A 13,895-nucleotide genomic window follows, 5' to 3' on the forward strand; every position below is an offset into this window, starting at 1 on the left:
ACGCTATTTGGGATAGTTCTGTGATGTATTTTTGATGCCACCTATCAAAATAAATATACTCTGCTTTCAAAACATTTTTAAATTTAGTAAGTTATGTTTGAAAATTTCAGAAATACCTCTCTTGTCCCATTGGCTGTAAAGCAGCATAAATAAAACACTGTCTCTGTAGCTTGTACAGCATCTTCATGTTTCCTAACAATAAAAAAAAAAAAGTGAGACTGAAGAAATTAGCATACATGTCTATAATCACTGTATAAGTTAAATCACAGAATCACGGAATGGTTTGGGTTGGTAGGGACCTCAAAGACCACCTAATTCCACCCCTCCTGCCATGGGCAGGGACACCTCCCACCAGACCAGGTTGCCCAAAGCCCCATCCAGCCTGGCCTTGAACACCTCCAGGGATGGGGCATCCACAGCTCCTCTGGGTGACCTATGCCAGTGCCTCACCACTCTCAGAGTAAAGAATTTCTTCCGTATGTGTAATCTAAATCTCCCCTCTTTTAGTTTTAGTCCATTGCTCCTTGTCCTGCCACCACACTCCCTGAAAAAGTCCCTCCCCAGCTTCCCTGCAGGCCCCCTTCAGGCACTGGAAGGCCTCTATAAGGTCATTTAACTGTATTTTTCTGTGATTTATTACTGTTTGGTGTTGAAACAGCTTAGGTAACCGATAGCCAAAATGACTCCATTTTCACCCTGAGCCCTGTGATCTGCTGCTTATACATGACTTCACAGGGTGCTGCGGGTGGCCCAGCGTCACTGCTGATCCTGAGCAGCGCAGCTGAGTTAATCAGCAACTCTGGTGTAGCTTTGCTTAATCCCAGAGGCATTTGTCTTAGCACGTAATGGGGGAGATGGACATCTCTGTCGTCCTATATGAGGATCTCACAGTCTCAGGCAGCTTCTCATCAGGGTAACTGTCTGAGCAGAGAGGCACTCAAGGTTTTGGACAGTAATGAAAAGATCGAGTCTTTTCCTGAGAAGCCTTGCAATGGGTGTAGCTTACAGTATCAGAGGGTGAGTCTGTGTGCTCTGTGGTTTTATGCTTAAGGATATTGAAATGTGATGTAGATTTTTTCTAACTTTGTGGATTTTGAGTAGCAGTAGGTGAGTAATTCTGTCACTCGCAGACTTCCTCAGGCTGTTGCAGAGGAGGATGTCTTGTGCTGGGACAGAGATACTAATGCATAATTTTTCTTTACAAATGTGTATCCTAGCAAATAATTTCCTCATTTTGCATTGACAAGTTCCTCAGTCAAGAAGTAAATTTGGTGGTTGTCTATAATAGAAATTCAGCAGACAGATTTGGTTAATGAATATATATATTTTGTGTTGCTTTAAAATGCATCGCATTAAAATCATGCTGCTGGGAGGGCATCCTCTTTCTTGGAGGTTACTTTTTGTGAGAGCAGGCAGGATTCTCAGAGGAAAAATAGCAGGGTTTGAGCCTTGCTTTGTTTTTTTTTTTCAGTCTTAGCCTCCTCCCCACTGATTTTTGGTTTGGTTTTGGGGAGTCAGATGAGGTTTTTGTTTGTTTTTAATATTTCTATTTCTTTTGGTAGAGCATGGTTTTGCTTTGTTGTGACTCTTCTTCATATCTAGTGCATAAAACATTGAATTTAATAGGGTTGGAATTGAGATCTTGAAGAACTTACAGCGTAACTACCTACAGTCAATACTTGTGTGATGCTCTCTGTCCATTTATGCAGAGATTTGCATAAAGAGATAATGATTAAAAAGATCCTGATGGTGAAGTAACTCTTCTGTGCCCTTGTTAATGGAGAGGAATAGGTAACATAAAGCTTAGATTTAGACTCCTTTTGAATTATCCTTGTATGAGTATAGTAGTACTCTTTCATACCTTATAGTCTACGACGAAGTAGTACTTTGATGTCTTATTTATCAGGAGTCTAACAGATGGCCTCCAGGGGTCCCTTCCAACCTCAGCTATTCTGTGTTTTGAGGCCAGGAGCTGTGAGTGGACTTGGAGCCCTTGTACATGTGTCATCAGGATACACAACCCTTCTCACCCATGGTCAACATGAAATCATTCATTTTGGGGAAACTTCTTTGCCTCTACCCCAGAGAAGTCATATGTTGTCATATTATGGTGGTGATGTCACTTTGAAAGTCCTGAATTGAAGCACAGCTTTTAGAAGAAAAATCATTTACAGTTCCCTCTCAGGAATCAACAGTAGCTTGACAAGTTGATTAATGTTTTATTGAAAATTGCCTTTGCCATTTAAAGAAGTTCTTTTTCAGTGCTCTGCATACCTATTTCTTCTGGCTTCTGGTTCCTGGATGTGGTTGTAGCTATTACCAGGATTCAGTTCCTCTTAATGTGGGCTATCACCAGGGTATTGCTCCTGTAAACTAAGTGACTCTTTTTGCTCTTGGTTTTGTGGCTCTTTATCTAGGCCACGATACCTGCAGTTGAGTACCGTGGGCACAGTATTCCAGCACTTCTCACCCAAGTGTCAGAAACCCAACCACCAGTGCTTTGTTTGTATATTCAAGGATTGCACCAAGTATTGCCATCAGTGTGTTAATGCAGAGCTCCGGCTCCAAAATTCAGAACCGTTATCCCAGATCTTTAGGGTCATTCTGCTAAATATAAAGCACCCATCCTGCAAGCATGCCCTCTGCTTTTGGTTATTAAATACATCCTCCTGTACTTGACTGTGTTGACATCCATACCTGATTGTGCCCAGTTTACTGAACAGTGCAGTGGCATAAATACTCCACCAAGCTTTTGTCTTATACTGATTTTATCAGCAATAATTGTATTGTTTCTGCCAGACTTTTTTTTCAGGGAGAATATTTTTCTGATTGAAGAATATTGAGCTGTTTACGCTTTCTTTTGGTAAGAAACAAATTGAATTTTGTTTTGTTTTGTTTTGGACTGCAGTTCCAGCAGTAGGGAAAACAATCTGTTCTGATGTGAAATGTCTCTGTATAGAAGTCTTCTTGATTTATTTAGAATGGCTACAGTGCCATTTCTGAGCTACCTGTTACATGAAAATGATATAAAATTAATTTAATAAAAATGCTGGTCTTGATTTTTATTATATATTTTGGTCCTTCTACTAGTAAGGCTACTGAAGCACTGAAGTAGATCACATTAGGAGTCCTTCCCTGGGAGCTCCCCACAGCTCAGGCATGTTACGCTGCTGGCTCTGGTGCTCTGTGGCATCGCCTGATCAGCACAGGAGAGAAACAAAGCAGAGAACGAGTTTGCTGAGTGCTACAAAGTTCTGGTAGGGGTGTGCCCCTTTGTGCCCAAAGGAAAAGCCCTTCATATAACAGAGGCTGTCAGTCTCCACAACTGGAGATTTTTTTAAAACAATTTAGGCACTTACCTGTAATGATCCCAGATGTTCATCTGGGGATGAAGAAAATGGGCTTGTGTGATCTAAACACACACCCACTGCTGGAAATCTTTGTCAGCAGCACTTGTGATTTACTTGAAGTCACTAACTTCTATTTCCCACATTGTTCTACTTCTATGGATTAAATCATCTTGTGATGTCATATCAGATACTGCATGGAAGCCTAAGCACATGGTATTGCTAAGTGTCAGATCTCTGTCAGCAAAACAAGGATCTCATTTAAACAATTAGTTCTTGAATTAGTTTTGAGATTCCTGTTCTGTTTAATCAAGGGATATCTCAGCTATTCCATGATAATTAGCGCATTATGATTGCAATAGTTATCTCTTTCGTTACTGTTGTTCTTGCACAGTGTTTACCCAATGCTAGTTGTCTCCCAAACTTTTAGAGCTGCCCCAGTATTTTTAGTTTTATCAAAAATCAGCATCACCTACCTAGACTTGATTCCCAGCTCTCTTAAAACTTTTAAACATAGACTACACGCATAGGGATAGTTGTGTTTTTTTTTTTTTTTTTTTTTTTAAAAGCAATATCTTCTCTTTACTCTTTAATATAGTTTGTAGCTACTATAGGAACATGAAGTATTTCATCATCACCGTTATTGAGAAATTTCATGTGGTGGTTGCTCAAATATAAAATCAAAATATTTATTGAGAAATTTGTCTCTTGCAGATGACTGTTGGTAACGTGCTCTTTTATTAATGAGCATTGAGCATGGCAAATACAATTTTTAGGATTCAGGTTGCTCACAAAGTGCTTAAAAATAATAACTCTGACTTTGCTGTCATGGTTTTTAAGTTATGTTCTTTACTCTCCTGAATGAGTTTTCTACTGAATTTATAACCTTCACCATAAACTTGCTTCATGTTTGTTTTGTCCCCTCTGTGTGTACATTACTATGGGTATATTTGGAAGCACCTTTACTTTGATACTCAACTGTCTGCAGCAAGTATGTTTCCCCCCCCCCTTTTTTCTCTTTCTTTAAACAATATCCCATCTTTCAGTTTTGATTTGCATCTCCTAGGTATTTATTTGAATGTTTCTCATTATCATCTTTTGCTTTTGAATAATTTCTTTCTCGAGTGATTAACTTCAGGTTTCTGATCTTGGGCCTTTCCGAGCATTTTTTTTTATTGTTTTTTCTTGTTAGTACATGACACGCTCATACACATGTGATCACCAGAACAGCTACTGAGATCTATGATACATTTCTTTGCAGCTCTCAGGTTGGCTGTAAGAGTTTCTCAAGCAGTGGCTTTTTTATTTTATTTTTTATTTTTTAGCCATTTGGTAGCTTGGAAATACCAGCCTAACATAATGTCAGAGTTTTATTAACATGGAAGGGATGCTCTGCATCCCATTTCAGAACGACCTCCCTTCTCCAATGACCTGTTTCTCATTTTGTGTTGCTGCTTCTTAAATCTGGAGAGTCTGGATTTATTTACCATCTGCCAATGGTAGAGGAAAACTGAGTTACAGACTACTTAGAGAAACTGAGCATGCACAGGTCCATGGGCCCTGACAGGAAATCTTCTGAGTGTACTGAGGCAGATGGCTGACGTTATTGCAGGGCTGCTTTCTGTCTTACTCTGAAAGGTAATGATAATTGGGAGAGGGCCTTAATAAGTAGGAAGATGAATGCTGCAACCATCTTCTGAAAAATCAAGAACCTGCGGGAACACAGGCCAGTTGTCTCACTTCAGCCACTGGGAAGATTATGGAGCAAGTCCTTGTGGAAGCTGTTCCCAGGCACAGGGAGGGCAAGGTACGGCTGTCATAGATTTACCAAGGGCAAATTGTGCTTTCCTAAACAGACAGCTGTTTTCATGAAATGGCGAGCTCTGAAAACAAGGAAAGAGCAAAGGGTGGTGTTAGTGAAATTAGTCATCTAGAGTATTCTCATAGCCAAATTTGAAAAAAAAAAAAAAAAAAAAAGTCTGGACATGTGGGCAACAATGTGGATGAAAAACTGGACTGTGGGGCTTGGAAACTCAATAGGTAATCAAAGTGGCAGCCAGGTGCAAGTGGTTTTCCTTCGGGATTGATACTGTTCAATGTCTTCATCTAGGGTGTGGACAATGGGATAGAGCACATCCTTGTCATTCGGGTGGATGACACTAAATCTGGGATGTGTTCATACGCTGGAGAGCAGGGCTGCCAGTCAGAGGGACCTCAACGAGGAGGCAGAATGTGGTGACTCCACATCAGAAGTCAGGAAATTCAGAGAAGGCAAATGCAAAGCTACACACCTGGGGTGGGGCAGCCCCTGCAGTGTCTGGGGACGGATGGCCTGGGAGCATCTCTCTAGAAAAGGAGCTGGGGAAGTTGAGAGTAACCTCAACATCAGTCATTGTGGCTCTTTGCATTAATGAAGGCTGGCTCACGTAAGGAAGAGCACAGTAAGCAGCTTGGGGAAAGTGGCTATGCCCCTCTTCTTTTGGGTACCTGCTTTAAAATTTAAACATAAAATAAAAATGAGCTAGACCTTCTGCGGATGCTGCCTGCATCAGGGGAAATTCTGATTAGATGTAAAAGGAAGCAAAAAACAATATGGTATTGGTTATGCATGGAGCAGGTTGCAGAGAGAGGCTGTGTAAACTCTGTCGGAGATTTTCAAAGATGCAGATGGACAAAATTGAGCAAGCTGCTCTATCTTGGAAGTTAGTTCTGCTCTGAGCAGAAGTTGGAGTAGATGCTCTCCAGAGGTGCCTTACTGCCTAAATTTGTTCTGTGATTCTGGGATGGGAGAATGAATGCTGCTCTCCTGTGACCACCTGTGTGAGCGAGCATGCTTTCCAAACGGTCTTAGCAAGGCAACAGCAGCCACTAGTTTTACTGCCCTCGTGTTAGGGTTTGTAGGAATTAAGTAACTAACTTTCCGGAGTAGGATTACCACACGTGGAATACACAGTGCTCAAGTTAATGCCTTTCTCAGTTAAAACTCAAATTAGTGAGAAGATTGTCATCCTGCTCTTCCTGAAGCTTCTGCAGAACACGCAAAGAGGAATGGGGCATGCTGTGTCAGCTATGGACGTGGGAAAACTGCGATGAGAGGAAAAGATCTTAACTAAAATTAGATGATACAGCTTTCAGAAATGTTCCACTTTCCACTAATGTTAGATCTATGCGAGTCTGCAAGCAGCCACACGGCTTCTTACAAAGCGGGGGAACCCTGGACAGTGGGGAGCGAGACCCTCCTTCAGCCTCTTCCAGGCAGTTACCGGCTGGAGTGATCCAGAAGGCTGATTGCTTGTGCGTTGCTGCCTTGAGCACTCTCATATCTGGGAGTTGTGCAGAGTTATGAACAGCAGCTGAAATTTTGGCTTTGTATCCCAGCACTAGGCATGTTGCTTGTTCTTGGTGAAGGGAGGCTCTTGATGCCTGAGGAGCTAGTACTGGGTGTTCACATACTGCAGCTGTGTGTGCTTGAGTGTCTTACAAGTGTTTCACGGGTACAGTTCTTATTTGATAACAAAAATGTAAATTCATCTGGGACATCTAGTAGCCAGGTACCACAGAAGCATTTGTGAATGTGCAAAGGAGAAGAGAAAAAGCTGATGGCAATGCTGATTTGTTCCTTTTTTTTCTTTTGTGGTTAGGAGGACATGAGGCAGCAAAGTCAATCTTTTATTCTTTGAGGGTAGTGGAAATGGGCATAAAATCTCCCAAGGCCAAAGTGAATTAAGCCCCCAGATATCACTTTTACTAGGAATTAACGTAGCCATCCTGAGCCGGCAACAATTTTAGGACTATCACTTCTGCAGTTAGAACTGACGTCAGACTTTAGCCCTTACAGCTAGGAGTGTAGAACAAAACCCATAGACATAATTGTAAAAATACCTGAAATTATATTTGTGAACAGAATCCAACAGTTTTGAAACGGTGTTTTAAGATTACTCGTATTAAGTTTGTTTGTGCATACACTATAAATCCAAGTAACATGAAATGTTGTTAAATTACTTTATAATGTGTTCACCATTCGTTGTGGATTTTGTCAGAGAACATCTCTTTAAAGAAAGCAACTGAGACCTGACTACATTTATGAAAATGCATTCGCTGCTGGCCTTATGTCGTTAACCAAGCTGTCAGTAGTGGCTCGTTTTCCTTATGATAGCAGAATGAAGAATGGTGGTGTGGTTAGCCTCTGTAAGTTTTAGAGGGCAGCTAGAAATGTGGTGTAGACTTCATTGATGATACTTTATGGCTCGTTTTATGTGGGAGGTGACACTATTAAAGTGATTTTTTTTTTCTGGATTTAACTTTTGTGATCATGATCTAACACTGAACCAGTGGGCTTCTTAATATGAGTTGTAGGGGACTGGCTTACTCTTAGTTAGTTAGTCTTTCCATGCTGCTTTGGATTTGTGTATAGCAAAAGAAAGAAAAATATTTTGTAGGGAGAGAAAGCAGAGAAACCTTCAAGTGCTTCAGGCTGTTAGGTAGAAGGAGCTATTGCTTTGTGTGGTTTGTGAGGGTGGAACTGTGTGGGTATCCTGTGTGTGTCTGGCTGTCCCCTTTTGTCCTTTGGTGACATCTCAGTACTACGTGATAGTACGTTGTTTATGGATCACTGAAAAATGGATGTTTTCTCCTTTTCTGTTTATAGGGTGGATCACCTGTACACGTTTTTTGTTCAGTGGTCACCAGAAATATATGGGAAGGATGCCAAAGAGCAAGGTTTTGTTGTGGTAGAAAAGGAAGAGCTTGATATGATAGACAACTTCTTCAGTGAGCCCACTACTAAAAGCTGGGAGGTGAGTGCTTTCTACCACTTCGTGAAGCGTGTTTGCATCAAGTGTGCATCCTGTTACAAATCTTAGCACTTGCTCTCTTAATGATTTTATGATGTTTCTTTATCAGAAGCAACAAACATTATAGAAGTCTTCTCCAGGCAGCTGTCTCACAAATGTACTCATCTTCCTTCAGTACTCCTTTCTTTTCTCCCCAGAAATGGCAGGCAAACAGCTAACAGTTTTCTGGCTTGCAACTAGTACAAGTTATGTAAATATTTTGGTTATGTTATGTTAGCCATTTGCAAAGCTGAACAGGCATATGTTGTCGGTGTTGCTAAATTCATACAGTATTTATATGCTACTGATAAATTGTCCAAAAAGCATACATGTATGTGTGAACACCAGCAACTTTGTGCTCATTGAAATGGATTGGTGTGTGATGTTGTTATACCAGACCCTTACTTCTTAGGTGCACACAGAAGTTTACATGTTAGCTGTAAGAGGGATAGGTTTTATACTCAGACTTTTTGGCTTTTTCATCTGGGAGCTTTTGCTGTCTTAATAACTTGGTGTGCACGTGTTTGCTACCTGTCTGTTTGTCATGCATATAAAATCTAGTTTCTAGGGAAAATAAGCTTGTGTGTGTTTTTCTAATGATATTTATGAACCCTGAAGCAGTTTCTGTGCTGCAGTTATGTGATAAATTTTATATATATATATATATATATATATACACACACACATATGCATATATATATATATATATATATATATATAATTTCCTAAATGGGAAGTAGCTTAATGGTGATTTTTAAAGTTATCTGATTACTAGTCTTGAACTGGTTCAAAAAATTCTACTGCCCTGCTTTTTAAGCATTTCTATTTTCAAAGTATGCTAAAAAACAGAACTGAGGAATGGAGCTTGTCATTTGAAATGTAGCAGCAGCACCTCTGATCCTAAATAGCTTTTATTTTTACAGTTTTGTGGTTTCTTGATGGTGCTTTGTGAACTGCAGGATGGAGGAAAAAAAAAGTCTTCAGTCCTTGCTTTGTTCAGAGCTGAGTGCAGTCATACATTACATTTGATTTCACTCATCAGTTGCTATTTGTATGCCTTAAATTCAAAATGAAGGAGGAGGACCAATGATCCAAAGAACAAATGTGGGAGGGATCCAGCTGCACCGGGAGCCTGTCCCTTATTGTTTTATTTAAATATGTAGTGGGGGAAGAATTGGCTGGAAATCGTTTTAAGGTGTGTCTCTTTTGTTTGCAATATATTCAGGCTTCACAAATTTAACGTAGGACTGCCAGGAAATCCCTGGTGGAAGCCCAAATTTGGGCGTGATTACTGTGATACTTTCACTCTCCCTTGTGGGGAAACAGAAAGTGTAATTGTAGAGAAGCATATAAGCAATTTTATCAAAGCGTGTCATGGGCAGTTGCTGTCTGTCATACTCGTGGGCAGGAGCTCTTGCTGCTGGAGCGCAGAAGTACAGTAGATACTCAAAATAAACTGGTAGATGATGAAAAAGCAACAAATGTTATTGAATATTCAAATTCTTTACTGTGCTAGACCTGACCAGGAGGAACCCTCAGTGAAGGTATGTTGAACTATGTCCCTATTTAAACAGCATGGATCTGCTCCAGCACTTCTATCCTAGTAAAACACATACGCTGTTTTCAGATGAACTTTACACAGACTATTTCTGCCTTAGGTAGCTTGCTTTCTCCTTCCCATAAAATCTTTAAAAGATGCTGTCAATCCAGTTTCTGTAGTTGTTGATTCTTTTAATTTGCTTTTGTGTGGTCTGTAAATACCTGATTTTGCATCTCACTCTTTTTGCAATTCTTTAGTGTGAAGTTGCTTCAAATGTGTGCTTCAGTTAAGTGAAAAGAGCTGCATTTAGAGACTAAACAGGCATCTGCAGGGAAGAGGGAGCTTTGTGTGTACTTGGAGCTGGTTTTCAGTTTACAGCTGAGTAGTTCTGTGGTTGCCAGTATCCGTAAGGTTGGTTATGTTGTCCCCCAGGTACCTGTTGCTGTTGATTTACTGTGATGCTCCACCCCCCAGCCACCGGGAAGCCTAGAGAACAGTCTTTGTAAGAGGAGTTTAGGTACTTCTGATTTAAAATGAAAAAAAATATATATATTCAATTTAAAAATATGAATGGCCTGGGAGATTAGGAGGGAAGATAAAACATTCAGGAGGTGGAGAAAGAATAGGAATAAAAGCAGAAAGACCCATGTTCCTTTAACAGTTTGGGGGGGGGGGTTGTTTTGTGGTAGTTTGTTTGTTTCTTTGCTTGTTTGTTTGAAGTTGGCCTAATTTTACAGTGCAAGCCTTCGGTGAAATTGACCATGTGAGAAATGCTCTAACAGAGGGTTTCCTCTTGTATCTGAAGGGCCCAGGACTGGCTGAGCCTGGGCTGGAGGTCAGGGTGCAGCTGCACGGCTCTTCCAGCACCCCGGGCAGCAATACCAGTACTGCCTGCCTTCACTGGGGCATGTAACTTTAATCATGCAGGCTGGGTTTTGTCCTCTTTTACGAACCCCTGATGTGGATGTTGGGGCACCGGTGCCCCCGCTCAGGGGAGGCACCGGTGGACGAGTGCAGGCTGGATGGAGCGAGCGCAGCGGAGGTGTCGCTCCCGTCCCAGTGGAGCTGCTCGGCGTGACTGGCAGAACCAGGGCTTTGTCCTCCCCACAGCGAGCTCCTCGCAAGTCCTGCTCCTACTGCAAAGCCCCCTCTGTGCTTTGTGGTGTGGCTAACCCTGCACCCGGGGTTTCTTGGGTACATTTCCTTCCCTCCTGCCATGGGGCAGGCGTGCGTAGGGCCTCGGGGCGTTTTTGGCAGTTGGCAGCTCCTGCAAGTTCCAGCAGTGGTGGCGGAGGCGTAGGGGGACTGTGCAAGCTCAATCCTCAGGTGCAGCTCAAGGTGTTTAGAAACGGGGTTAGTAGGGAGGTGTGGGGAAGCTCCGCTGAGTGCTCCGCAGCCACATTTTGAAGTTCCTATTCCGAGATAACTGCTGTGGTAATAAGCTCGCCGAAGCAGGGTGATTTAAGGGTTCCCGGTTGTTTTGTAGCTGAGACTCCTTCCTTCCCCTTTTCTTCCTCATCAGCCCCATCTCAGCCCTTGCTGCTGCTTCCTGTTTGCCATGGTGGCACCGGGCCCTAAGCCTAGCCAAAACCCCACGGCTGTGTGCAGCACACCTTGTCTCACCTTGCCTGGAGCCCCGTGAGGTGCGCTGGGGGACCAGCAGCTTTCCCTCCTGCCTCAGGACCCATTTTGGCACCTGCGGCCTGCCCAGGCTGCACGTGGCTCAGAGCGTGTCCCCGTCTCTCAGCACGTTGTAGGCTGCTGCATACTGCTACAGACGGGGGTTAGGTGTATGGGCTTGCCTTCTCGTTTTGTTTTCAGCTTTATAGGGAAAGGTTGCGTGTGGCCTAACTCTAGCTGTGGGACAGAAGCCTGTGCCTCTGTCTCACAAGTATTTGGATTCACACCTGACTGAGAAGCGTAAATATTGACTCACCTTTTAAAGTATTATTGTGTGTTCTCCACATAAATTCTTAAGAAAAATGAGTAAATAGAAGTTTTCTAAAAGTTGTAAAACTTGCAAAAACTGGATGCTCGTATTCTTACTCAATACATTTTCGATGTGATATAACCGCAAAATATCTGTTAAAGTTGATTTATGTTTGTATTTCTTTGTGATATTGCTTCTGTTTGGGCTTGTATATACAAAAGGGGGAAAAAAAAAAAAAAAAAAACACAGGAAAAAGCTGGTGGTTTGGAAAAAAGGGAAGTGAAATTTTAAACTTTTTCATATTCTCATGCATTAACACCTGAGAAAATAATCCATATTTTCAAGTAGCTGTGCGAGAGAAAACAAAGAAGCTTGCGTCCTCATGTAGATTCCCACAAGGAGAAGATGTGTGCAGTGTGCCTTGGAAGTCGGCGTGCTTTAGCCTCTCCTGACTCGGGGCCAAGTATGTCTGAGACTGACCACATGCTGCCACCTGCTCACCTCCGTGTTTATTAATCCCAAAGGACCCTACAGCAGTGGGCGGTCCCTGGGGTGCGAGGACATTCTGACCATGCTAGCCATGCTGTCCTGTACCCTGCCATTTGAGAAGTTCCTTACTAAGGCTGCCTGTGCTGGATGTAACCATGCTATACAGTGGTTTTGCTTCACGCAGTGTGACAGAAAAGGAGTATTAATTAATTAATTTGCTTCAGTGGAGGACTGACAGAATAAGAGCTGTTTTTCAGTCTGGACACTTGTTCTTTCACCTCAGATCATTACTGTAGAAGAAGCAAAACGGCGCAAGAGTGTTTGCAGCTACTATGAAGAAGAAGAAGATGATACTTTACCTGTCTTAAAGCATCACAGTGCACTCCTGGAGAATATGCACATAGAGCAGGTATGGCTGGAAAAGAAAAGCAGGTTTCCTTACTAGTCTGCTAGGTCTGGTGCTGTCCGTGCTGTGTGTGGGTCATTCTACTTTCTGGAGGTAGTATCGATGCTTTTTAAGAGTTTGGAAGATTTGTGCAAGGTCCTGCTTGCTGCAGCACTGGCTCACCTAAAAAGACTTATGTGGAGTTTGAGTTGTGATACTGAGGGCTGGTAGCTTTTTGAGTGCTTGGAGAGGGGGTGCCAGTTCTGAAAACTTTCACAAGTGATATGAGTGCAGTCAGCTGAGCTTGGAGTACAAGGCCACATGCATGTGGTGGAGGTGTTAACCTGATGGCATCAGCTGCTACCTCGGCAGCAATTTTTCTGGTTCAGAAGCCACAGCAGAGAGGGAATTATCTGTAAGACACTACCCATGACCTAACCTGTTAAATACGTAACCATTTCTCCCTGTTCACTGCCCAGCTTGCCCAGCGCTTGCCTGCAAGAGTGCAGGGATATCCCTGGCGGCTTGCATATAGCACACTGGAGCATGGGACTAGCCTGAAGACTCTGTACCGTAAATCAGCATCTCTTGACAGTCCAGTTCTCCTTGTCATCAAGGACATGGATAACCAGGTAAGGAGTGCTTGTGGTGCAGGGGTTGGACTGAAAGGGCAACATTGTTTAAAACAAAGCATGATGAGGTGCTAACCATGCTGTGTTACTGAAATAAGGTCATACTGCAGGAAGGCCTTGGTGTTTTCTTTTATTCTATTTATATTTTCTACTGCTTATACTAAACTTCCAGGCAGGAATCAGCACTAATATAAATAAAACTCTGTAGTTTCATAACTACAAGTGCTCCTTTTAATAGTGCCCATGGAAGTATCTTCCCTAGGTAACTCTGTTAACAAGCTCTCACAAATAACGCCTCTGTGGAGGTCTAGTACTTCACTAGCTCCTAGAGTTATTGTTCCTCTTGCAATGTGTCTTTTAAACTGAAGGATACAGAAGATTTCCAGGACTACTTGCTCAGTTGGTGTATTGCAGTAGTTGGTTCTTTCAACATGAAACACCAGCTCAGAATGAAATACCAGGAAGCATTTTGAATTTTTTTCTTGAATTTTGCAGTTCTCAAAAACAGTTTAATCCTTTTATTCTGACAGATTTTTGGAGCATATGCTACACATCCCTTCAGGTTTAGTGACCACTACTATGGCACTGGTGAAACATTCCTCTACACATTCAGTCCAACTTTCAAGGTAAGTGGTGTTCAATTTCTCAAATTATTTTGTTGGATTCTACATCTGAAACATTTATGAGAAAATTTTATGAAGACAGCATATTTGAGTTTAGAAGATGTGACAGCTGTTGAT

General features: G+C 42.1%; 1 protein-coding gene across 2 annotated transcripts in view; it reads left to right on the forward strand.

Moving 5' to 3' along the window:
• The window catches only part of NCOA7 (nuclear receptor coactivator 7), an 82,720-nt gene that overhangs the window by 67,145 nt on the left and 1,680 nt on the right, over positions 1 to 13,895 (forward strand). The window contains exons 11-14 of one of the 2 annotated variants that reach the window (XM_084284993.1): positions 7,996 to 8,143; positions 12,422 to 12,547; positions 13,003 to 13,155; positions 13,686 to 13,781. In XM_084284993.1, coding sequence (XP_084141119.1) covers positions 7,996 to 8,143; positions 12,422 to 12,547; positions 13,003 to 13,155; positions 13,686 to 13,781 — 523 coding nt within the window. Of the gene's footprint in view, positions 1 to 7,995; positions 8,144 to 9,566; positions 9,724 to 12,421; positions 12,548 to 13,002; positions 13,156 to 13,685; positions 13,782 to 13,895 lie in introns of those variants that run through there. The other variant, XM_084284994.1, reaches the window with a different exon arrangement.

Source organism: Netta rufina (assembly GCF_964035555.1).
Source record: "Netta rufina genome assembly, chromosome: 3".
NCBI classification, from domain to species: domain Eukaryota; kingdom Metazoa; phylum Chordata; class Aves; order Anseriformes; family Anatidae; genus Netta; species Netta rufina.